The 22,727-nt window shown below is 49.4% G+C and overlaps 1 protein-coding gene across 7 annotated transcripts in view; it reads left to right on the top strand.

The window, feature by feature from the left end:
- NTRK3 (neurotrophic receptor tyrosine kinase 3) overlaps positions 1 to 22,727 on the top strand; it is a gene marked incomplete at both ends in the record, with an annotated part of 370,615 nt that overhangs the window by 57,644 nt on the left and 290,244 nt on the right. For all 7 annotated transcript variants that reach the window (XM_082649288.1, XM_082649287.1, XM_082649286.1 and 4 more), the window contains 2 exons: positions 15,456 to 15,530; positions 16,028 to 16,099. In XM_082649288.1, coding sequence (XP_082505414.1) covers positions 15,456 to 15,530; positions 16,028 to 16,099 — 147 coding nt within the window. The remainder of the gene's footprint in view (positions 1 to 15,455; positions 15,531 to 16,027; positions 16,100 to 22,727) is intronic.

Below are 22,727 nucleotides of genomic sequence, written 5' to 3'. Positions count from 1 at the left end.
CTCAGTCATGCTGTCAGCTTAGTCACTGTCACCCTCCATCCCGACAGCCATGGGCTCTGTGTTCCTTTCTCCTTGTGCATGGCTTAAGAAGAGAGCTCAAGCTCTCTTGGAGTGTGCCGGGAATATCCCGTGTCTGTTGTCTCTAGCTCCCGCCCCAGCTTGTAGATGTCCCTTTTCCCGTACTCACTGGGCATCGCCGCTACTTTCTGTCCTGTGCCATTTCTCCTGGAAGGGGGAGCCCGGGCCATCCCGCGGCTGAACTCCAGTTGGGGAGCCTGCAGTGCAGTTCCACATTGCCAAGGCCCTTGGTGTCCTGAGCAAACCCCGCTGTCAGCAGCCTGGAAAGGAGGAATGCCTGCAGGGGCGGGGCCGTAGGCTGGCTTCCCAAGAAGGTTCCCCCAGGTGTTGGAGCTGGAGGCCGAGGCACCACCTTGACCTTGGGGTTTCTATACCTCCAATGAGAGGGTTAGTCTCCAGGGATTGTGCGTGACCACGCTCCCTAACAGAGCACCACCAGTGTCTTTGTGGCATTCAGTTTTCCTGTCCTACAGGGGATTCCCAGATGGTGCTCTCGCCCCAGGGTGAAGCTGACAGCACAGGAAAGGAGAACTCCTGCTGCATCCATGCGATGTTTATTGAGGGCTTTTTGGAGCTGGGCGCCCGACTTGGTGCTGGGGATGCTGAGATAAAAAACACAGTCCCTGCCCCCAAGGATCTCAAAGTCTTATGGGGAGACAGGGGTGTCACAGGGTACAAGACAACATGGTGAGTGTCCTGTGAGAAGCACAGCTTGTGTATGGAGCTGATACTCTGTCAGCACATGCCAGCTAAGGTCTGGAGGTTGTTAAAATGGTGAAGTGCTTCCATGGCAGTGGTTAAATACCTGCGTCCTGAGCTCCCTTAGTGATCACACCCGATTCTCCAGCCACCCTGGCCCCTCCGGGATCCAGGAGCTAAGTAAGCATCAGTACCGGGCTTAGACGGAGGCCCTCGGGACCCTGATGCAGCCCTTTGGCTGGAGTCCTTTTTGGTCGGAGTTTGTGCTCTACTAGTTGTTACCTATCTTGAGTATCAACCATGGTTCTGGGGTGGACAGCATAGCCAAGTACCCAACATTCGTTGGGTACCCAGGAGCGGGCTGGCTGGCAGACAGGAACAGTAGCTCAGAGGAAGCAGGAGGGAACGAGTCCCGGCGGCAAGTGCTTTGTTGGGTTGACTTGTAAAGTGCAGCCTGTGTTCTACTAGAAGGCGGGGTGTGTGAGGGGAGAGATGGGAAAGAGGGTCTCACACTACATGCATGTCACAGCCTCTACCAGTGAAGCACGGTCACTCTCCTGACCAAGGAGGCCCCAGTTCCTGACCTCAATGCCTGTACAATCCAGTGACGGCTTGTGAAGAAAAAAACTCACTTCTTTTTCTCTGCTCTCAATACAGTTCTTCACTTCTGGCCATCTAACATGTGATTTCCCCCCATACTAATCAGTCATGTAATTCTCTCTGGTCACTGAGTGGGTGTCCCACAATTCAAAGCAATTCTGACACCACCTGCCTGGAGTGAGTGTCAGATCCCACAGGTGAGGACTTGGTCTCATAAGACTACATCACCCCACTACTTCTGATGCCAATCACAAGTCCAGGTTGTCACCTGAGCTTCTGACTGACAAGCTATAGATCAGAGGTTCCCAGGACCCCCTCCTTGGGTTTGGTAATTTGCTAGAGTAGCTCACTGAACTTGGGAAAGCAGTTTATTTACTGTTTATTATTACCAGTTTATTATAAAAGGATACCACTCAGGAGCAACCAGGTGGAAGAGATGCAAAGGGGGAGGTATGGATGGGGTCACGGAGGTTCCACGCCCTCTCCAGGTGTGCCACCCTCCCAGCCCCTCCACGTGGTCATGAACCCAGAGGATCCCTGAACCCCACTTAGGATTTCTATGGAGGCTTCATTATGTAGGCATAATTGATTAACTTCTTGGCCTTTGATGATTAATTCAACCTCCAGTCAGGTGGGGCTGAAAGTTCCAACCCTGTAATCACTTGGTTGGGTTCCTTGGCTACCAGCCCCCATCCTGAGGCTCTCCAGGAGCTCCCAGCCAAGGGCCATCTTATTATCATACAAAAAGACACATCACAAAAAGACACACAGCACTGGAGATTCCAAGGGTTTTAGGAGCTATGTGTCTGAAAATGGGAGCAGAGACCCAGTATATGTATTTTCTTATGATGTCACATTGCGTTTCTTTTTGGAAGGGACAATCATCATTCTTTGAGCTCTGGCATATTCCAGACAATGTGCTACGTCTTGTACAAACACTATTTTCATTCACCTTTATGATGCCTCCATGAAATTGGCATCACTATCCCTATTTTATAGATGCAGAAATTGAGGCCATGGGAGGTTACCCAGCTAGTCAGTGGCAGGCTGGAAATTCAAGTTCATTGCTGACTCCAAAGCCTATTATTTTTTATTGCACCAAACTGCTTCCAAAAGTCTAGAGAAGAACTAGGGAGGAGAAGGATGGTGAAGCTTGACAGGCTGGCTTCTCTGCTGAGGTGAGCACACCTCCCTCACACAGCCTGACTTTTTATTTTCTGTGACAGAAGCATGAGGGGATATATGGAGGATATATATGGAAGATGAGAGTTACAAAAGCCATTCATACAAGTCCAACTCGCAATCCCCCCTTCCTCTCAGCTTTGGTTTGGAGTTGAGCTTCAGGGAAACATTTCACCAGTGCAATGGGTTGGACACAGGAAATAGAGAAAAAGTTGCTTCTTTCCTCCAAGGATCTGTGCCCCTTTGTCCAACCCCTTCTCCTCAGCTACAGCTTTCCCTGCAGACTTTAGCTTCCTAAGATGTTTCAGTTTGGCGTGAGAAGCATTTGCTAGCCATTGGAGGGTCTTGAGCCTTTAAGGGACAGGTTCAGTGTCATCATTGGGAGAGTAGAGCCTAGAACAGGCTGGAAGCTGAAAGGTCTGCTACGAGGTTGTTGTATCCATCTGGACATGAAGCTCTCTCAGGTAGGGGCTGTGGACATAAAAAGATGAGGGGAGCTACTAGAAATATCAGCAGAGGAGAGATTAGTAGGACTTGAATCTGAAAAGGAGTGAGAGAGAGATATCAAAAGTCTTCTTGGATAGATATGGTTAATAGATGGTATTTATGTTGCCCTTCTGTATCCTGTGCCCTTCTGTATCCTGTGCCCAGGGCAGACATCACTAATCAGTCACAGTTCTTTTTTGGGCTCAACCACAGACTCCTTCTAAACACAGCAATCTATGTTAACTCTCACTAACCCACTGGTATTGCACATAAGTTGAAATCTACTCGATCTCTGCTCTAATGTTTCAAGTCAGGAGGACTCAGCAGAGGTAGTTTGGGAGAATTCAGGAGGTAAGAGTAAGCTGTTCTGTCTATATTTTTGTTCTTAGGTGTCCAGGGGAATGCGTATTGTGAGAACAGGAAGACAGGACAGTGGAGAGGTTAGGCATTAAGGGTAGAGCTGTAGAGCTGGAATTCATCTCTAATTAGGCAGTAATTGAAGTCATATGAATGGAGGGATGTCTTCCAACAGAGTGAGTAGATGGGGAAGAGAACAGAGAGCTCATTGCCAGAGGATAGGAAACTGCTCACGATGCTGAAGCAAGAAAGTGAAAAAAGTTAACAAGAGAAAAAACTGCATCTCTCCAGCCCCCAAAGTGGAATCCTTTGGAAACTTAAGGAACTGAAGTGCTGGTTTCCTTACAGATTACAAGGGTTAATGCTGTTGACGCCTTCCTTTTAGTCTCGGATATGAGCCAGTGTTTCTTCCAGCAGTGATGCTTTAAAGGAGCCTCTCTCCCTGCAGTCTCCCACTCCACATCCTGTTTCCGGTCTTGGGCCAGCTCACCCTTCTTCCTTTGTGCCGTGACTTCTCTCTTCTCTGTGGTTTGGTCCCATCCCAGCTTGCCGTGCAGAGGGAAGGCTAGGTACCACACTTGTGATCTTGTCTTCCTGATGGCTACCTTAACTAATCACTCTGAAACCCTTAGGTTCTGGGGATAATTATTCCCGCAAAGTCAAGGACTCCCTTTCCTTCCAGTGACCTGGAACTACCCTCTCGCAATGAAAGCACCCAGAGCTTTGGAGTGACTTCTCCGCATTAACTCTGAGGCCGAGTTGCAGCGAGGAAGTCTACCCTTTTAATAGGGGAAAATATTGCCCTCGTAAGTCTTTATGCAACACACTTGAGCCTAATGCTCACTTACCAATTTGCCTTTATAACTTCCATTTTGAGTGAATTAAGTCCTCCATACGGGTAGTTATTAAAGAAGTGATAAGTGCTTTATAATTCAGTAAAGGGTAGCCTGGCCATTTCAGATTTTCCTAAGGAAATTGGCCACTCGAAAGGCAGCACTTTCAGGACCGCTGCGGCCAGCTGCTCTTAGGCCCAGAGCTTGCACTATTGGATTACTTTCAAGCCAGCTGCTCCGGCCTAGACTAGACTTTCCTTCTCACTCAGACTTTCTCCTCCAAGGCCCACTGGGGAGAAAGGGTCAAAGCTAATGTGTCTCTCCCTGCCTCAGGCTGTTTCTGCTCTTGATCAAAGACCTCCTCTTTCTCTCCTAGTTCAAAGCTGAGATGTCTAGTAGGGACTGGAGGGTTTATGATCAATGTGGTTTGAGTCTCATCTGTAGACAAGAGGGGACTGTCTCCAAGGGGCCACAGGGCTGTGCCTCCCTCCCCTACCCGCCAGGCACAGCTTGCTTCTTTACACCTTTGTCTTTTCAAATAGTTGGAGAAAATGCTGGTCCCGTCAAGACCTTGGGAACCATAGCCTTTTCATGACTTGCTGCAAGGTCCCAGGGTTCTGAGGAAGTACAGTCATTTATTAATTTGTTCATTTAAATCTTCTACCTTGTACTAAGAACTGGGCTGAGTGTTGTGGATACAGTAGTGAACAATATAGGTTGCCTGCCCTCAGAGAGCTTGCATTCTGTTGGGGGAGAGACACAGTCAACAAGTAAACACATACTTGAGGTAATTATAGATTTTGTCAAATGATATAAAGGATGTACCTAGAGTGACATTTCTCAACCTTGGCACTATTGACATTCTGGAGGGGATAACTCTTTGTTGTGAGGGGCTGTCTTGTGTTGTAGGATATTTAGTTACATCCTTGGCCCCTACCCACTAGATGCAGTAGCCCCTCCCCAGTCATGACAACCAAAAATGTCCCCAGACATTGCCAAGTGTTCTCTGAGGGCTTAAATCCACCCCGGCTTGAGAACTATTGATCCAGAGGAAGGTGATACAGAATGTCTTTAGGTGGTCGGTCAGGGAAGGCCTCCCTGAGGAGATGACATTGAAGGGGAGTCCAAGTGCTTTTAAGGGCAAAACCAACTGCAAAGGTCCTGAGAGGGGGGAGGGAGCTTGATGTTTTGAAGACTAGAGAGAAGACCAGTGGGAGGAAAGCCAAGTGAACAAGGGTAAGGTTAGTCTGAGCTGAGGAGGGAGAGAGATGAGCCAGACGTGGAGGATCTTGCTGGCTGAGGTGGAGTCTGAATTCCATCTCAAGTGCAGAAGCCATTGGAGGTTTCTTTTTGTGGGGAGTGGGTGGGGGAGGGGGACATGATCTGATTTATGTTATGAAAAGCTCATTCAGCCTTCTGTGCGAGGACAGGTTTAGTCAGGTGGGAGTGGAAGCAGTGGTCATGCTTTTGAGGCAGTGGTCTTTGTGAGGGGCGATGGTGGCCTGGGTGATCAGGGGTGATAAGAGTGGAGGTTCTGAGGAGCGGACAGAGCTGATGATCTCCTGTGGAGGTGCACTTGCTAAGGGGCGGCTGTTGGAGGGAAGGAAGGGAGCAATCAATGATGAAGTTTGACTTGGACAACCGGGTGGTACCAGTGCCATTTACTGAGATGGAGAAGCCCAAGTGGGAGGACAGCAAGGGCTGGTGTTGGACCTGCGGACATATCAGGGAAGAGCCTGGAGCTCAGTGGAGAGGTCCGACTAGAGACACCTTGGGGCACTTGGATGGTGTTTGGAGCCAAGCACCTGGGTAAGATCCCTGTGGCTGGGTGGGGGCAAAACCTGGAGACTCCACCATTGAAGGATCAGACAAAGACTATGGAACCAGCAAAGGAGACTAAGAAGGGCTAGCCAGGGAGATAGAAAGAAACCCGGCAGAGAGTGGAGTTAAGGAATTCCTAGAGAAGAGAATGTTTTCAGAAGGAGAGAGTAGTTAACTAGGTAAAATGCCACCAAGAGACTGGGAAACTGGGTGGCAGAGAAGAATTTGCCAACATGGAAACCGCTGTTGACTTGACAGTGTAGTTTCAGAGGAGTGGTGGGAACAGAAGACAGATTGGGGTGAAGAATCGAAGGGAGGTGAGGAAGTGAGGCCTGGGAATGTAGACAATTCTTTTGAAAACATTTGTCCTACGGAGCTGGAGAGACATGAGTTGGTAGCTGGAGAACATGGAGTCCAGGAGATTTTCTTTGAAATGGGCTCTCCTAGGATGTGTTTGTATGCTGATGGAAAAATCTAAGAGGGCGAGAGTGAGGGGACAGAGGAGAGAGGGAGAAAATAGGAATGAGTCCTCGAGAAGGTGTCTCGAGGGGTGAGGGCAGGGGAAGGTCCACAGCGGGGCTGGTAGAGGGCTAAACACTTAAGCTCTGCTGTTGATCACTTCGGGGTTCATTCATTCATTCATTCATTCAGCCAGATGTCACTGAGCATTTGGTCAGTGCCCTCAGAAAACTCATGTTCTGGTGAAGGTCATCGTCACCTGGGGAAGGGAAAGATGGAAAAGCTGAGCTCAGGTGTCAAGAGCATTCCCATCTCATCTGCTGCCATGTTTGCTGAGAGGAGGCCCTGCCCACTCCCCCACTCCTGATCCCCGTGGTGGGCAGTAGACATGACATCTGGTCCTGGGGGGGAGATCTGGGCCTCCTGAGACCTCTGGGATCACCCCGTTTCTGGGCTCTGTAGTGATGCCCCAAGTTGCCTGTTCCCAGTTGGGATGTTGAATGGTGTGCCCTGGGCCACATTCCTCCTCAGAGATCAAGTTCAGGGTTCCTGTGGGATTGGCCCAGGGCTCTGGGCTGCTCAGCTGGGCCCAGGGTGAGGACCTTGCCTGTGCTGAGCCTGGAAAACCTCTGGCATGAGTTGGGGCATCGAGGCGGCTATTTAGCACCAACCTGGATGGCTTCCCAGTCAGGTACTTATCCTGGGGTAACTGCACTTATTTGAGATTCTGGAGGTGAGAGAGTGGGGAAGAAGGCAGATAGGATCTCTGTTCTCAAGTATCATAGTTCTAGAGACACGACAAACACGTAATCAAATAAGACAATTACAGATGGTTATAAAGGCTGTGAAGGACATGAACGGGCTTGCGTCAGAGCAGCTGGCGGGGAAGGGAGGGTGGGCTCACAGAGGAGCCGGCTTCTCTGAGAAGGTGACCTTGGAGGGGAGACCTGAGGGATTAAAAGGAGTCAGGGAAGAGCATTTCATGGAAGTTCTGCCCGGGAATAAGCCTGGCAGGTTTAAAAAACAGAAGGCACGTCAGTGTGGCCAGGGCCTAGAAAACCAGGGGAATGTGTTCAGCGAAGGGACTATGGAAGCGGCTAACAATCAGCTCATGAGGGACCTCGTAGGCCACGGCCCGGGTTTTGGATTTTATTGTAAGGACCAAAGGAAGCAGTTGGAGGGTTATAAGCAGGGGAGAGGATGATCACTCTGGAGCAGAGACTGTGGAAGGAGAAGAGTGAAAGCAGGGAGGCCAGCTAGGAGGCAGTGGCCGTTTGCAGTTAGAGGCGGTGGCTCCCTGGCGTGCAGATGTGTGGACAGCAGTGAAAATAGGGAGAAACAGACAGACTGGTGATGGGCAGGTCAGTCTGATCACAGGCTGGGACCTGAGCGGGGCAGCTTGGACTCCCCAGTGAGCTGGCTGAGTTCCAGATGTGTGCCCTTGACCTTTTCTCTGTTAGGAGACGCAGCATTTCAGCACCTGAAGAGCACAGGTGTGCACACAAACATACCCCGTTCGTTCCTGGCACGAGCTTTGGAATTGATCAGGAAGCCGGCACAGATGCTGCCATCTTCCATCTGTTCACCACACGATCTGAATGTTCCTTTCTGCAGTCCCGGGGGTGTCTGTGATGTGGGGCTGGTTCACCGTGGTCCTTGGCGGGCAACTGCTTGTAGAGCTGGTGTGCTCACGTGCTGGCATGCCGGGGTTGCCAGCCCAGGAAGGCTCCCCAGGCTTCTAGTATCCCCCTTGACAGCTGTCAAGGGAGGGAGAACCGGGTGACTTGGCTGGTGTGATCCGATGCAGCTCTCCTCCAGCCCCCTGGTGCCTGCGCTCCATGGAGCTGTTGCTCCAGACGGTTTGTTTATAATGCTAAACATATCAGATAATTGAAAGCTAATGCTTCTGTCTGGATCACTAGACATAATATGCCTGGATAACAAATCAATTTCCTCCTTGGCCTGCAAAGCTGGGAAGTCAAACACCCGGCACATCCTTTGTGTGTGTGCAAGTATGTGCGTGTGCGTGTGTGTGCACGCTCATGCATGTGTGTGCTCCAACGCTGACTTATTAGAAAATGAGGTTCCAGGCTAGTTTCTTCAGGCACCCAACTCTGTCTTAGAACAGGATTCAGGTGAGAAGGTGATGGGAGCCTCAGGTCTGACAGGGGACAGGGGCATCTGGTGATGAAGCCACACCTGTCGAGCCTTGTTATCCGAAGCTCTTAATGTCCTGTGTTGGAGGCGTGGAGAATTCATATACAGAACATCTGAGAAACACCAGTTTCAGCTACCTCCTGCCAGGATACAGCTCCAAGAATGAATATACTGAATATAATATACTAGTGATGGTGCCACCAGGAAAATGTGAATTATGAATTACCAACAAGAATGCTTACTTATCTGGCGAGCTCAATTATCCAGAAAGGGAATGCGAAACAAAGTAAGAAAACAAGGACAAATATCTACCTTTCTGTGTGTGTGTGTGTGCGCGCGCGCGCGCGCACGCATGTCTGTGCCTGAAGTTTTTCATATTCCCTTAAATCCTTATTCAGATTCCTTTTACTTTTACTGAAGGCACAGTTCCAAAGACGGTCATGGAATCAGCTATACATTGCACTAGTGCTAGGCGTCAGAGCCGAATGGAGGACGTGGGCATGGCCTCATCTAATCCTCATGGCCGTTGCATTTCCTATTAGGAAACTGAGGTCTGGAGAGGCTGGAGTAACTGGCCCAGAGGCATCAGGCTTCTAAGCACAGAGCTGGGTGTCGTCTCCAGGTCAGCCTACCTTCAGGGTGCCTGCTCTTGACCTCTGTTCTCCAATGGACTGCAGAGCAGACTGGTCTCAGCATGTTGCAAGGTCCCCGGGGGCACAGCCCAATAGCAAAGAAGAGCCAGAAAACCATTAAAAATGAAGGCAATTGCACTTAGAATTCAAGAGTCATTTCAGGGTAGGACCACTTTGGGTAGGGACGCAGGTTCTGCTTACTTTGAGAGCCTCTAGTGCTGTCACTGTGCTACAGCTCAGTGGGCTAGGTGGGTTGATCACAATGATCCAGGATCATCAAGGAAATCTAAGCCGTGTTCTGTTTACTCTGCTTCAAAAGTCAAGGAGGTGTGTAATGAATTTTTTGGGAAAAAAGAAACATTCAGCAAGGAAGTTGAATACGCAGAGAGTTTTTTAAAATTAATTTATTTAATTAATTTATTTTTGTCTGTGTTGGGTCTTTATTGCTGTGCACGGGCTTTCTCTAGTTGAGGCGAGGGGGGGCTACTCTTCATTGTGGTGTGCGGGCTTCTCATTGTGTTGGCTTCTCTTGTTGCAGAGCACGTGCTCTACGCGCGTGGGCTTCAGTAGTTGCAGCATGCGGGCTCAGTAGTTGTGGCTCACAGGCTCTAGAGTGCAGGCTCAGTAGTTGTGGCGCACAGGCTTAGTTGCTCCGTGGCATGTGGAATCTTCCCAGACCAGGGCTCGAACCCGTGTCCCCTGCATTGGCAGATGATTCTCAACCACTGCACCACCAGGGGAGCCCCATGCAGAGTTTTGCATTTAAATTTAGTTGTCTGGAAAATTTGGTTATGAAGAACAGCTCATTAATAGCAGTGAGGAATCACAGTGAAAATAACAGCCATCTGACAGCAAGGGAGGAGAGAGGAAAGCTTGGGAAAATGAAGAAATACTGGGCCTGCCACATCTAAAGGAAGGAAGGATGCTCCCTTGTCCCACCAACCAATCCTTGTCTTGCTGATTACCCAGGTGAGGAGGAAAGTTCTGCCAGATGAAGGGTGCTTTGCCCCTCTCATGGGCCTTCCCAACAAACTTAGTCCCCTGGTGTTGGATGGACTTGAACATCTCAGTGTTCTAGGGTTTTCTGTGTTTAGGATTTAAATATTGGAGGTATAAGCAACTCTTAAACATATCCACATGGCATGTTTTTAATTAAAATAGGGACCACAGTCTGTACCATCTAATTTTTATATGCTTGGAGATTGCCAACTCATTACCATACTGGCCCAAGCCAAACAGAAGGAAGAAGAAGCAATGGTACAAAAGCACAATTGGATTTAATCTAGCACGAAGGATTTTTATATTCTCTGTGAAAGTATTAATTAATACTTCATTTGTATCCTAGCTCATTTCCACAGGGCTCCGAAGCAACTGTGGATTGGGTTTATCTGCTCCAGGAATGGTTGCTGGGTGAGCCACTGGGAGTGGCTCCTTTCCTCCCAAGTCCACCTGGAAGCAGCATGTACTTTGACCATGGGACCCCCAAGATCTCATTGAAGTTTTCTGAGCTGTAGCCCTAAGCCCAGCTCCGGCTTGGGAGCTCAGTGTTGTCATGAATTAAGCCTCACTTCCTCCCTCTCTCTGGAACAGTGTTGCATATCAGCTCCTGGCAGAGTCATGATTCTGTGGTGTCAGGGAAGGGCAGTGGCGAGAGGGCAGGGACAGGGCATTGCGTTGACTCTCTGGATGGCACATTTCGTATTTCCATGCAATGACGAGGCCTTAGAAATGCAGAAGGATAACATTCAGTGGAGGGACAAGGCACTAGGCAGTGGCTTCCAGCCAGAGCTTGGTGAGAAGAGACCATTATTGCTTTTAGAATGTGTAACCTGTCTTGGGCCAAGGTCCAGTGGGCCAAAGACCCCTCATTTCCTCTCAAGTAATGCCCTTGTCACGGGAGTGTCCTGAGAACCATGGCTTTTGATTTTCTTCTCTCACCTGGACCCTGTGACCTAGAGGCAAGCTTTTTGGTGTTGGCCTGGGGCCTTTTGGTGTTTGCTGCAAAACAATCATTTTCAAAATTATGTCTGAAGCCATGAAACTTTTTTTTCAATGGAATCTTAGGTAGAAGCCTTGTATAATAAAGCAGGGTTTCCCAGCCTCGATGCTGTGGACATTTGGGGCTGATAATTCTTTGTTGTGGGCATGCTGCCCTGTGCATTATTGAAATGTTTAGGAGCATCCCTGTGGATGCCGGTGTCACTTCCTGTCCCCCAGTTGTGACCACCAAAAGTGTTTCCAGAGACATTGTCAAATGTCCCCTGGGGGGCAAAATCGCCTCCAGTTGGGAACCATTGTATTCAAGGGACTAAAGTGGAGGTAATTAAAGTAGGGATGGGAGCCTGGAGTCACACTGAGAGCAAGGCTTCAGGTCTCTGTGGGGCAGCTACCACCACACACTGCCTGAGCAGACAGACGCAGGATCTGGCGGTCCCACTGACCCATGTTCCTGGCATCGCTCTGAGTTCTCGTCTCCCCACAGCGGCAGCAGGCTCTGCTCGGGGGGGCTGGTGCAGCCTGTGGTCCTGGAACAGGGTGACCAGTGACTGCCCCGTACAGGGCTCAAGGGCCTAACCTTCCTTCAAAAACATCATTCTTGATTGTTTTTCAAATGACAAAATCAGTGCTCCGTGAAAACAACCTGGACGACCCAGAAAAGCACACAAAAAGAAGTCACATGTAACTGTACTAGGCGGAGGGAACCACTGTTTACCACAAACCAAACCAAAGCAGACTGCTCTCATACTTTATCCATTTATTATTTTTAGAGCCTGCCTTTTAAACTTAAAACTCATGGCCTCCCTATTAGCACAAAGCAGCCAGCAGAGTTACCATAACTGACCCCCCGGGCTGGTACCAAGTGGTGAGTCATCGAGAAAACTTGGCAGGTGCCCTGCCCACGTCAACTGCAAATGTCAGGCTGCACCTTCGCCACCCTGCTTTTCCCTGGGAACCCGCTCTGCACTGCCGTCTGTGCATCCTCTGAAGCTGTTTATAATTTCTGCTTGAACAGTTTTCCTGGAGGTCATGAATGACAGGTTTACTGTCCCTCCACCCTTCTGCCCCTTGGAGTTTTTAATCAATGATTGCTGAGAGGTGACAACTTCCAGCAGAACCAGCTTGCCCTTTTTAGCTTGAAAACTGAGAAAAGATTGCTCAGCCTCTACAAAACCCAGGTTTAAAAACAATCATCACAGGCACTAACCTGAAGACTGACTGTGCATCCCAGCTGCCGAAAGGGCTTTTTAACATAGCCTTTCAATCTTCATGTCCTTCTTATGATGAAGGTATTTCATTGATATTATCCCCATTTGACAGATGACGAAACTGAGGCACAGACAGGTGAAGTAACCTGGACAGGGTCACATAGTATCCTGGCAGCCTGGCGCTACGCAGGTCAGCAACCTTTTTCTGTAAAAGGCCAGAAAGTCAATATTTAGGTGAGTCTCTGCAGCTCCATCTCACCTCCATCTTTGTGGGGAAAAGTGGTCACAGAAAAGAGTAAATGAGTAGATATGAAAATGGACATTTATATTTCATATACTTTTTTTATTTTTGCCGTACGCGGGCCTCTCACTGTTGTGGCCTCTCCCGTTGCAGAGCACAGGCTCCGGACGCGCAGGCTCAGCGGCCATGGCTCACAGGCCCAGCCGCTCCACGGCATGTGGGATCTTCCCAGACCGGGGCACGAATCCGTGTCCCCTGCATCGGCAGGCGGACTCTCAACCACTGCGCCACCAGGGAAGCCCTCATATGCTTTTCACATGTCACAAAATAGGATTCTACTTTTGATTTTTAAGAAAATGTAAAAACGATTCTTCCTTCTTAGGCTGTACAGAAATGAGCGGTGGGTTGGAATTTGTAGTTTGCTGGCCTGGCTCTGGAGCCCCAACTCCTAACCACACTGTTGCACCGTTGCTGTAAAAGTGCTATTCCCCCATGTAGGAAAACTCAGACCCAAAAGAGGATGCAGGGACCATATGCTATTGACCAGGGAGTCCTTTGCACCAAGGACTTCAGCCATTGTCCTGCCATGTCTCGGTGTGTGCCTATGCAGGGGAAGGGTCATTTGTGGGCATAAGGACAGGAGGGCTGAGAGGGGTAAAGTATTAGAATGCAATAATGACTGACAACTCAGCCATAATAAAAACACATTTCTGGAATTCTAATGTGGGCTCAGAAAAATGATTTCATTTATTTAAACAACTTGATTGACAGCTGCTTGTTGGAAGTAGATTCTTGTCTGAAGCTGGGCTCCCATGAATGAATGGCCACCTGCAGAAACACTGCAATCTATTTGGTGGTTTACATGGACCGAGGCACCAGTGAATACTCTGGGTGGGAGTGGGGCTGGCCCAGGTCCTTCTACCACTTCTGGCCTTCCTTTTCATCTGACATGGAGCCAGGGTCCCTGCCCTGGCGAGACCAGACCAAGCAAACTGTCGTGGGGCCATGAGGCTTCCAGGGAGAAGGCTTTGGAGTTGGAATTCAGTACTGACCTGGCCACCTGGTCCATGTCCCCAGCAGATGCCAGTGTGTCTGGCTGCTTAGCAGGGGCTCCGAGAGAATGTGGTACAAAAAGGGCTCTTGGCATACCTTGTTACTGCGCGACTCTGAAATGCTTCCAGAGGCCCTGGCCACCACCTCCCTGTGGCCTTCCTGGCTCCAGCTCCAGTTGATGGCAGATGGCAGAGCCACGGGTGGGGTGGGGCTAGGGAGGAGACGTCTGGGGGAGGTGGCTGCCACTTTTCTGTGCCTCGGGTAGCTCTGTCCCAGGGTGAGCTGTCACTTCTTTTCCCTCCTTGCAAAGAGCAGGCTTAGACTTTGGGGGCACTGACAGGAGAGTCAGATCCCAGGAGGGTAGCTTGGGCAGCGGGAAGCCTTTTCCCGTGGCCCCTTGAAGCTCCTTGGGGTAGCGGGTGTGTATGAATGGTCTTCGCTCAGACAGCTCTAGAGCTGGAAAGGACCTTGGTAATCAACAGTCTGATGGTTCTCCACCTTGACACCAAAAGCAGTAACGAGGATGTTTGTCCCTGGTGTTTTGTCAATATAAAACAAACAAATAAACGAACAAAGGAAATCAAGTGCATACCCATGATAAGCCCTTCCATGCTAACAGTACTTTCAAGAATTCCTTTGCTTTGGGCTGGAATTTATCCACTGGGTGAGTCAGCGCTGCTTTATGCCTGTTGATAAAAAGCTCTGGTTAACAGTGATTTATATCTTGGATTAACAAATCCGAGAAGATGAATTAATTATTACTTAATAAATGTGTGTGCTTTTTTGATACATGTTTAGGGAGCTAAATATGAAGACTCTTGGGAGTAAGTTCTAAAACGAGATCTTTGTGAAGAGATGGGGGTGAAACTGCTGATCTGGTGCAACCCTCTGTCTTTACAAATGAGGACACCAGAGGCCCAGAGAGCTGAAAGCTCACGTTCAAAGCCACAGCTGCTTAAGTCACAGAGATGAGGCTGAAATCAGGCTTCTCGGCTGCCAGCCTCATGTTCTTTCCATGACACCCAGGCCTGTGGTCACCCCTCCTTTGTGGAGTTGATTCTGCCTTATCAAGCTATTGATGTTCTTGAACTCCAGATGGATTGGGCCGTGGTCACCCAAAGGGGGTCATCAATGTCTGGCCCCTGGGGGACCCTGAGGAGGTGTGTGTTCCTTCTGGGCTTTTCCACTCCCAAGCCATGTTCACCAGCAAGCCCCCCTACACACTCCCTTTATTTAAACCATGTCATTTGTATTGTCTTTACAGGCAGGAACTTAAGAAAACAAGCCTGTCCTTTAAACAATCCTATATATGAAAAAATGAAAGAGAATGGAAGGAAACTAAGTCAGGAAGGCCCACAGGGAGATTGGATCTCAAGAATTTAAAGAGTAGTTTTTCTGGAGCTGAGGGGGGAACGTTAAATGCTGTCCATGCGTTTGGCACTTGGGATCCCACAGTGAGCCCATCAGCCAGGTGGCACGCGTGACACCACACTGGGGAAGAAACCGGCTCAGAGATAATTGGCGACTTGGTGGAAATCCTGGCTCATGGGTGGCTGCTCCAGGATTTGAACCCAGGTCTCTGGCACTAAAGCCAGTGCCTTTCCTGTGGCCCCTCTGCTGACCTGAACCCTGCCTTTCCTCTCCCCTGCAGACACATAGAGAACTGGCGCGGTCTGCACACGCTCAACGCCGTGGACATGGAGCTCTACACCGGCCTCCAGAAACTGTGAGTGCACCAGCTCCCGGGGTGTGTGGGGAGTGGGATGGGCTAGGGCTCAGCCCATAGTTTGGGTTTCAAAGCAGGACCTGAACCCAGGTCTCCTGGGCTAGCCCTCTGCTTGGCTGATGGTCCCCGTGGAGCAGGAAATTTGCAGTCACCTCCTCCTTTGGATTCAGTGCAAGTAGCTGTGGGAGATTTGGGGTGGAAGGGAAGAGGCACAAAGTGGGTGGCAGCGCAGTAGTCGTGGACCAGATTCTTACCCACTTGCCAGGACGGGCACATCCCTCACCCTGACCCAGGTCCCAGTGGGGTGTGAGCCCAGATGCCTCCCACTGGACCCCCTCAGTTGGATCACCCAGTGACGACTGATGATGAAGAGATGCGTTCAGTTCACCGGGTGGCTGCCGTCCAGTCTTGGCCTCACTGGCTGTCAGCCTTGGCCCAGAGCAGAGATGTTTCTCTGCTCCATAAGCTCTGCTGAACATCTTTTTCTCTCTCTCCAGGACCATCAAGAACTCAGGACTTCGGAGCATCCAGCCCAGAGCCTTTGCCAAAAATCCCCACTTGCGCTATATGTAAGTAGAGCTGAGAGCTGGGACCCGGGCCTTAGAGAGTGGGTGGGTGAGGTCATAGGGCGGGAGAGAGTCCTGGGCTGTGAAGCCCAAGGCCTGAGATCTGGACCCGGCTTTGCCACTGTGTCCTGGGGCAAGTCCCTTCACTTCTCTGGACCTGAGATTTTGCCTTTTAACACAACGGGTTTGGATTTGATGATCTGTAAGTTTCCTGTTGGATGGAAGAGCCTAGGACCAAGGATTAGCGGGAGGGAGTGTCTCTTCACTCCCAAGTGTGTTCACTTCCTGTGATGAAATTTGCAATCGTATTGGAATGTAAATGAGAGGAAATTCCCCATATAAGTGTAGTGTGTGATGTGAGTACTATACTTCTGAGACCATGTGTAGGTCCGTAAGTGTGTGTGTGTGTGTATGTGTGTGTATGTGTGCACTGGGGTGGTGGCATGGGGTTTGGAAGGGGGAAAGCAGGGCCAGGCCACGTGTCATGTCGAAATAGATTCTGGGTTCAGTGGAGAAGAGCTCTGAAAAGCAGAGACACCTGTATATAAGGTCACACAGCTTTGGGACAAGCTGGAGGTGACATGACCCTGGTGGGATCCCCATGTCACCTGATCCCCTGGGGGGGTGTGCCCCCCTCCTCTCCCCTCTCCCCTCCCACCACTGCCATGTCTGGTGGTGGAGGGGCCTCCTGGCATTCGGCTCTGTCTAGACCTGTAGGGGTGGAATCACACGAGCTTGGTGTTTCCTCTCCAAGCCTAATCCTGGGCTGAAGACTCTGGGATTAGACGAGAGGACCACCATTTCCTGGGAAGAGGTGGGCTTGAAAAGACGCCTAGGGCCAGCGATTAGGGGAAGTACCAACATGCTGCACCTGTTGGGGGTCCTTACTGTTCGGTCAAGACTTCTTTTCAGATGGTGACCATTTTGGACATCTGCTGGGCATGTTCTCCAAGAGCAGAGATTCCATAGGAACCAGGGGGATGGAGTCTACTGTATTTGGGGAGAAAATGGAGGAATGGTGTGCAGATGAATCTTTCCTTTGGCCACTTGAGAGTTGTACTGGCCCAGGCACTTTGCACTTGAAGGGCATCCCGGCTGCATAGGAGTCTCACAGGAAGAGACACAGCACCCAAGGGAAGTGGAGGGGAGGTAGAGAAAAAGAAAAGTCGTGGAGAATTGCAGTGGGTGAATTGTTTCTCTTCTGGGGGGCCCTGGCCTCACCCCCGGGCCTCTGTGTGTTTTCCCAAGCACGTAGTGAGTGCTTGGTAAATATTTTTTTAATCAGTTATGGCCACCCCTGCTTTGTGCTGAACTTTCTTTCCTTTCTCTGGACATAGCACACTGTATGGCCACTGATGTAGTACCTGTGGGGAACTGAGGCCTCCCCTGCAGCTGTCTCATTTAGCCATTGCCGCCTTGCCCTAATTGAGTCTCTGTGGTGGGATTCTTCTGATGTGTGTTCTTCGCAGCTGGGGGCATAGCTGGGACCAGAGGAGGGCCTTGGACCGGATGTTCCAGGTGTTTATTTTATTGGGGATTTGAGTTTCAATGTAAACTATCCCAGGAGAAGAAGCTTTTGACCTCTGAGAAGTCTCCTTTTCACACTAACTCATACAAGGGTCACAAAGCCAAATGCCCACGGCGGACCAGGTGGGGAGAGTGGAGGCTGGGGACCATGTGTTCCCCCCGAGAGGCAGCCTGTAAGCAATTCCAGCTGACTGCTGCCATGAGGAGGCGGGGCCTCGGGTTGCCAGATTTACTGCTTTTTTTTTTTTCAAGAAGAGCTGGAGGTCCAGTGAAACCTTTCAAGTTTTAAATACTGGTAACTAAAAATAAAATCTCTCAACTCATGGGCCAGGCAGAACTACTCTGTGGGCAGAATATGACACATGGAGTGCCAGTTTGCGGTCTAGGGTCATACTTTGGACAGAAGCTGCCAGCATAGGAGAGGCTCTGTCCCTTTTGACGACAGTGGCTTGGTGCTCAGAGCCTGCTAGGGCACTGTGTCACCCGAAGCTCGTAGGGCAACTGAGAGGGCTTCCGGACCCATCATGTTTCCATGGGCTACAGAGGTGGGGGGAGATGCATCTTGGGCTAAAGGTGTCTCTGAAGTTGGGTTGTACTAGAACCTGTCTTTGAATACCCTTGAGATCCCAGAAGAGGGCTGCGACCCACCATCTCTTCTGAGATGATCTGGGTCTGCTGGCTGGTGGCAGTGACGGGCTGGTGGGGCTTTGCAAGATTCCCAAGACTTTGGGGGCAGGAAGGGTCTGGGTGGAATAGGTTCTGATGACACCAGTGAGCCTGCCCATGACCTTGGGCACTGTTTTCTCCTGGATACATTGGCCGGCTCTTGACAAAGTACTTGGTATCGGCCACAAAGGGATCAAGAGTGAGAAAGATGGGTCACCATCAGTCCAGCCCCAGTTTGGGCCTGTCTGCATATTGGGGGCTAGTTGGATGCTCAGATCAAGGTGAGAGGGTCAGCACCTGGTCCAGGGGCTCTGATAGGCACAGTAGGGCTACTGGAGGAGCCTGAGGATCGCAGAGAAGTGAGTTAAGAGGTCGAGGCATATGCAGTGGCTTCATCGATGGGTTGGTTTATTAACTTTTACTCCTTACGAAGACAAACCCCAAATCCTGACTGAGTGAATTTCCCGGCAGCTTCGGGACAATTTCTCCTGGCAGATGGGCCAGGTTTCTCTGCTCTCTCACAGCATCTTCTATTTCTGTCCTCTACATGCATTTACAAGTCTTCAGGCCCCAGCTGAGCAATCACAAGATGATCACTTACTCCAGCACTAATTGCCGAGCCCTGGCTTGGCGGCTTTTGTTTTCCCCCTTCTTCTTCTTTTTTCTTAGGGTGATGGCTGAGAAGTCTTTTCTTCTCCCCTCTGTACCCAATAAGAAGCCAGAAGTGAGATCATTGCCTTCTGTACCAATGTCAAGTTATCCAAATTGTTCTGATTGGTTCAACTGTCTCCCACCTCTAAGCTGCTGTTGCATCAGTCAGTGTAATTCTTTCCTGTGCCAGAAAAGGAGCCAACGATGTGAAGGCCAGGTGGTCTGCCACAAAGAAGGCTGGAGATTAGGACTCTTCAAGGTTTACGAGTGACTGACCATCTATTTTTGACCGCTTCTGTTTTCTCTGTCTTTTCTGGAGTGTGAAAAATGAAATACTGATTCCTACACATCAAGGGAAATACTTTTTTTTTTTTTTTTTGCGGTACATGGGCCTCTCACTGCTGTGGCCTCTCCCATTGCAGAGCACAGGCTCCGGACGCGCAGGCTCAGCGGCCATGGCTCACGGGCCCAGCCGCTCCACGGCACGTGGGATCTTCCCGGACCGGGGCACGAACCCGCGTCCCCTGCATCGGCAGGCGGACTGTCAACCACTGCGCCACCAGGGAAGCCCAAGGGAAATACTTTTTGAGAGACTGGAATATTCTTGACCCTCTATCCTTTCCCTGATCTTAAGGATTTCGATTAAGGATTCTTTTTTTTTATAATTAATTAATTAATTTATTTTTGGCCATGTTGGGTCTTTATTGTTGCACGTGGGCTTTCTCTAGTAGCAGCAAGTGGAGGCTACTCTTCATTGTGGTGCGTGGGCTTCTCATTGCGGTGGCTGAGCACGGGCTCTAGAGTGCTGGCTCAGTAGTTGTGATGCACAGGCTTAGTTGCTCTGCGGCATGTGGGATCTTCCTGGACCAGGGCTCGAACCCGCGTCCCCTGCATTGGCAGGCGGATTCTTAAGCACTGCGCCACCAGGGAAGTCCCAAGGATTCTTAAGGATAGGAATTTTCCAAGTAGGTAATTGGAATGGCTATTTGCTAATGGATGTAAAAATGGTGCCTGTTCTGGTGATGGGATGTGATAAAGATTAAATGATACGAGGCACATACAGCACTTAGCCCAGTGCCTGTAAATAATCAGAGTTTAGAAATGGAAGCTGCTAACAGTGACGTAACTATTGTTATTACTGGCGGTGGTGATCGTGGAATCAAAGAAGAGAGATTAGGTGGCCTTGACAGGGATTCTGACCATTACTTTATTCTGGAAAAGCTGGATTTCTGTCCTGCATCTCTCTGGTGACTAGAATACTCCTATCTACAATCTCTCTGATGACTTTCTTCCTTGAATACTGATGAATAAACTCTGATAGATTCTCTGTGGTCTCCGTTTAGTCCCCCTTGCTCTAGACTGTATGTAGACCCCTCTTAGCCCTGGTAGTTTCAGAAAGGATCCACCCAGTGGCAGTTGATGAGCTTACGCTTTATTTCCATCTTGAGACCACACCCACTAACACTAGTGAACTTGGATCGGTTGCTGAATCTTCTACCCGCCCCCCCCCCCACCCCGCCGGCAGCTGACTCATCTCTTCCTTCCTGGGGTTTGTTTTCTCTGCGGTGTCTCGCATAGAGACCAGATCGCCACAGTCTGGGGTCCCCATAAGTAGAGTCATGGCGATGTCTACCTATGAACTGCACTCAAGTGATGGTACTTCCTTTCATCTGTAGAGCGCTTCATGGTTTCAAAGTACTTTCTCCTATGTCATCTCCTTTAATCCTCTTACCATCCTGGGTTGGGGAGTGCGGTAGGCAGCCTTCTTTTATAGCCCAGAAGACAGGTCCAGAGAGGATCTGATTTCTAAGTACCAGAAATACAACTGCACCAAAGTCCTCTGATTCTCTTTCCAGAAATCTTTCTACTGTAGCTCATGGGCCAGAAGGGACAATGTTTTTCACTGAAGCAATTAAAAATTTTTCTTAACATTTTTACAGAATTGCATAAAAAATGCAGGTATCTGAGGAGAAGAGGGAACAGCTAATACTGATTGAGAACTTTACTACGTGCCAAGGACTGGACCTGGTGCTTTGGCAAATATGATCTCACCCCTCAGGGTAACTATAAGTTAGGGTTCCCCTATCCCCATTTCATAGATGAGAACACTGAGGCTCAGAAGTCATAACTGAGTTCCCCCAAGGTCATATAGTAGTTAGTGGAACAGCCAGGATTTGGACTCTGATCCTTTTGACTCTGAAGTCCCTGGACTTTTCTACTTCCTAGGCATGTTTTGTTTCTCTGTCTAGTTTTCACAGCAAGAATTCCTTATGGGGGGCAGGTGGAGGAGGGTCTTTAAAGTTTTATTAGAGAGCCGCTATCTCCCCTGGGAGATTTAGCACCATCCATCCTCAAAGAGCTCTGTTGAGAAAGCTCTGTTTCATTTCTTTTCCTATTCAGGTCAAATCCTATAACAACAGCTATGTTACGACCTGAATATCTTTGCTGTAAGAAATTTCTTAACGTTAGCCTGTGGCCCACTTACTTCCAAGAATATGTAATGTAAGATTCCAGCAAGCCAAAAGAATTTATTTAATCCCTTAGAGTTGTTGTGCTGGGATCTTTCTTGTGTTCAGTTGCTTGATTTCTCTCCCTAAGTCACACTGTTATCCCTCTTTGTTGTAAGCAAACATGCACGAGGTCTTCAGCTGAGAGAGCCAGCCCAGAGCTGACCTGTGTGGGCGGGGAATGGGGTGGGGAGGGGAGAATGTCCAGATTTGGGCACGATTGTGTCAACAGTGTCATGTTCACAAGGAGAGAAAGGCAACGACACTGGGCAGGTAGGAAAAGAGGAAGTGGCCAGAGTCCCTGCCCTTTCAGGACACGGCTGAGTCAGCAACACATTTCTCCTGAGACCACTGGGGTGAACATGTGGTGAGATTGATTTATTACGCATTGTAAATTACTTGGTGTTCTCTCTCCTTGAAATAACCACCCCATCCTGGGTTCCAAGACAATGTGTAGATATTGTATCAGTAGACTTTTGCCTCCTCTTGCCCCTTACCTCTGCACTGATTTTTCTCCAAGTCCCAAAGGGGTTGTAACTGGCACACTTGTCCCATGACCTTTTCTTTGCACGTGCCCTTCCTCCTCTCTCTTAGATGCAGCACTTAGCCGTTGAACGCTGTGTAGCTAACAGTTAAGAGTGTGGGCTTTGGAGATGGAAAGGCCAGCGTTCAAATCCTAGATTTACAAGTCCATGTCCTAGAGCTTCCGTGAGCTTTGAAGGGAATATAATAGTTCCCACTTCACGGGATTGTTCTGAGCTTTAAATGAGACGATGCTCGAAAAGTGCTTAAGGCAGTGCTTTACGAAAGACTCAGTAGTTTTGCTGTTATTAATGACTTCGCCCCTGCTCATTGGTCTCTGATTTCACAGAATCATACATAGTTAAAGGTGGAAGAGACTTTAGCGCTAAACCTGTACATTTATATTCCTAGCCCTGTTCCCATCCTGGCCCTTTGGACTCATAAATCAAACTGCCTCCCTGGCATCTCTACTTGGGTGGCTAAGACACAAGGCAGACTTGACTTGGCCAAAACAGAATTCGTGGTTTCATTCCACATCCTCACTCCAAACCCTCAGTGTTTCGTGTTTCTCTAAGTGGTACCATCCACCAAATTGCTGAGGCCAAAACCTTAGGAGTCATTTTTGACTCTTCTCTTCCCTTTCCCTGCCCTCCTTCACTCTTCCACCATTCAATTCATCAAGTCCATAGGATACTTTATAACCATCCACTTCCCTCTCCCTCCACATAGACTGTCTTGATCCAAGCCACCTGGCTCTA

This window comes from Grampus griseus, assembly GCF_964374135.1.
Source record: "Grampus griseus genome assembly, chromosome: 2".
Classification (NCBI taxonomy): Eukaryota; Metazoa; Chordata; class Mammalia; order Artiodactyla; family Delphinidae; genus Grampus; species Grampus griseus.
Note: the sequence above shows the minus strand (reverse complement) of the source record. Positions and strands in the feature narration are given on the sequence as shown.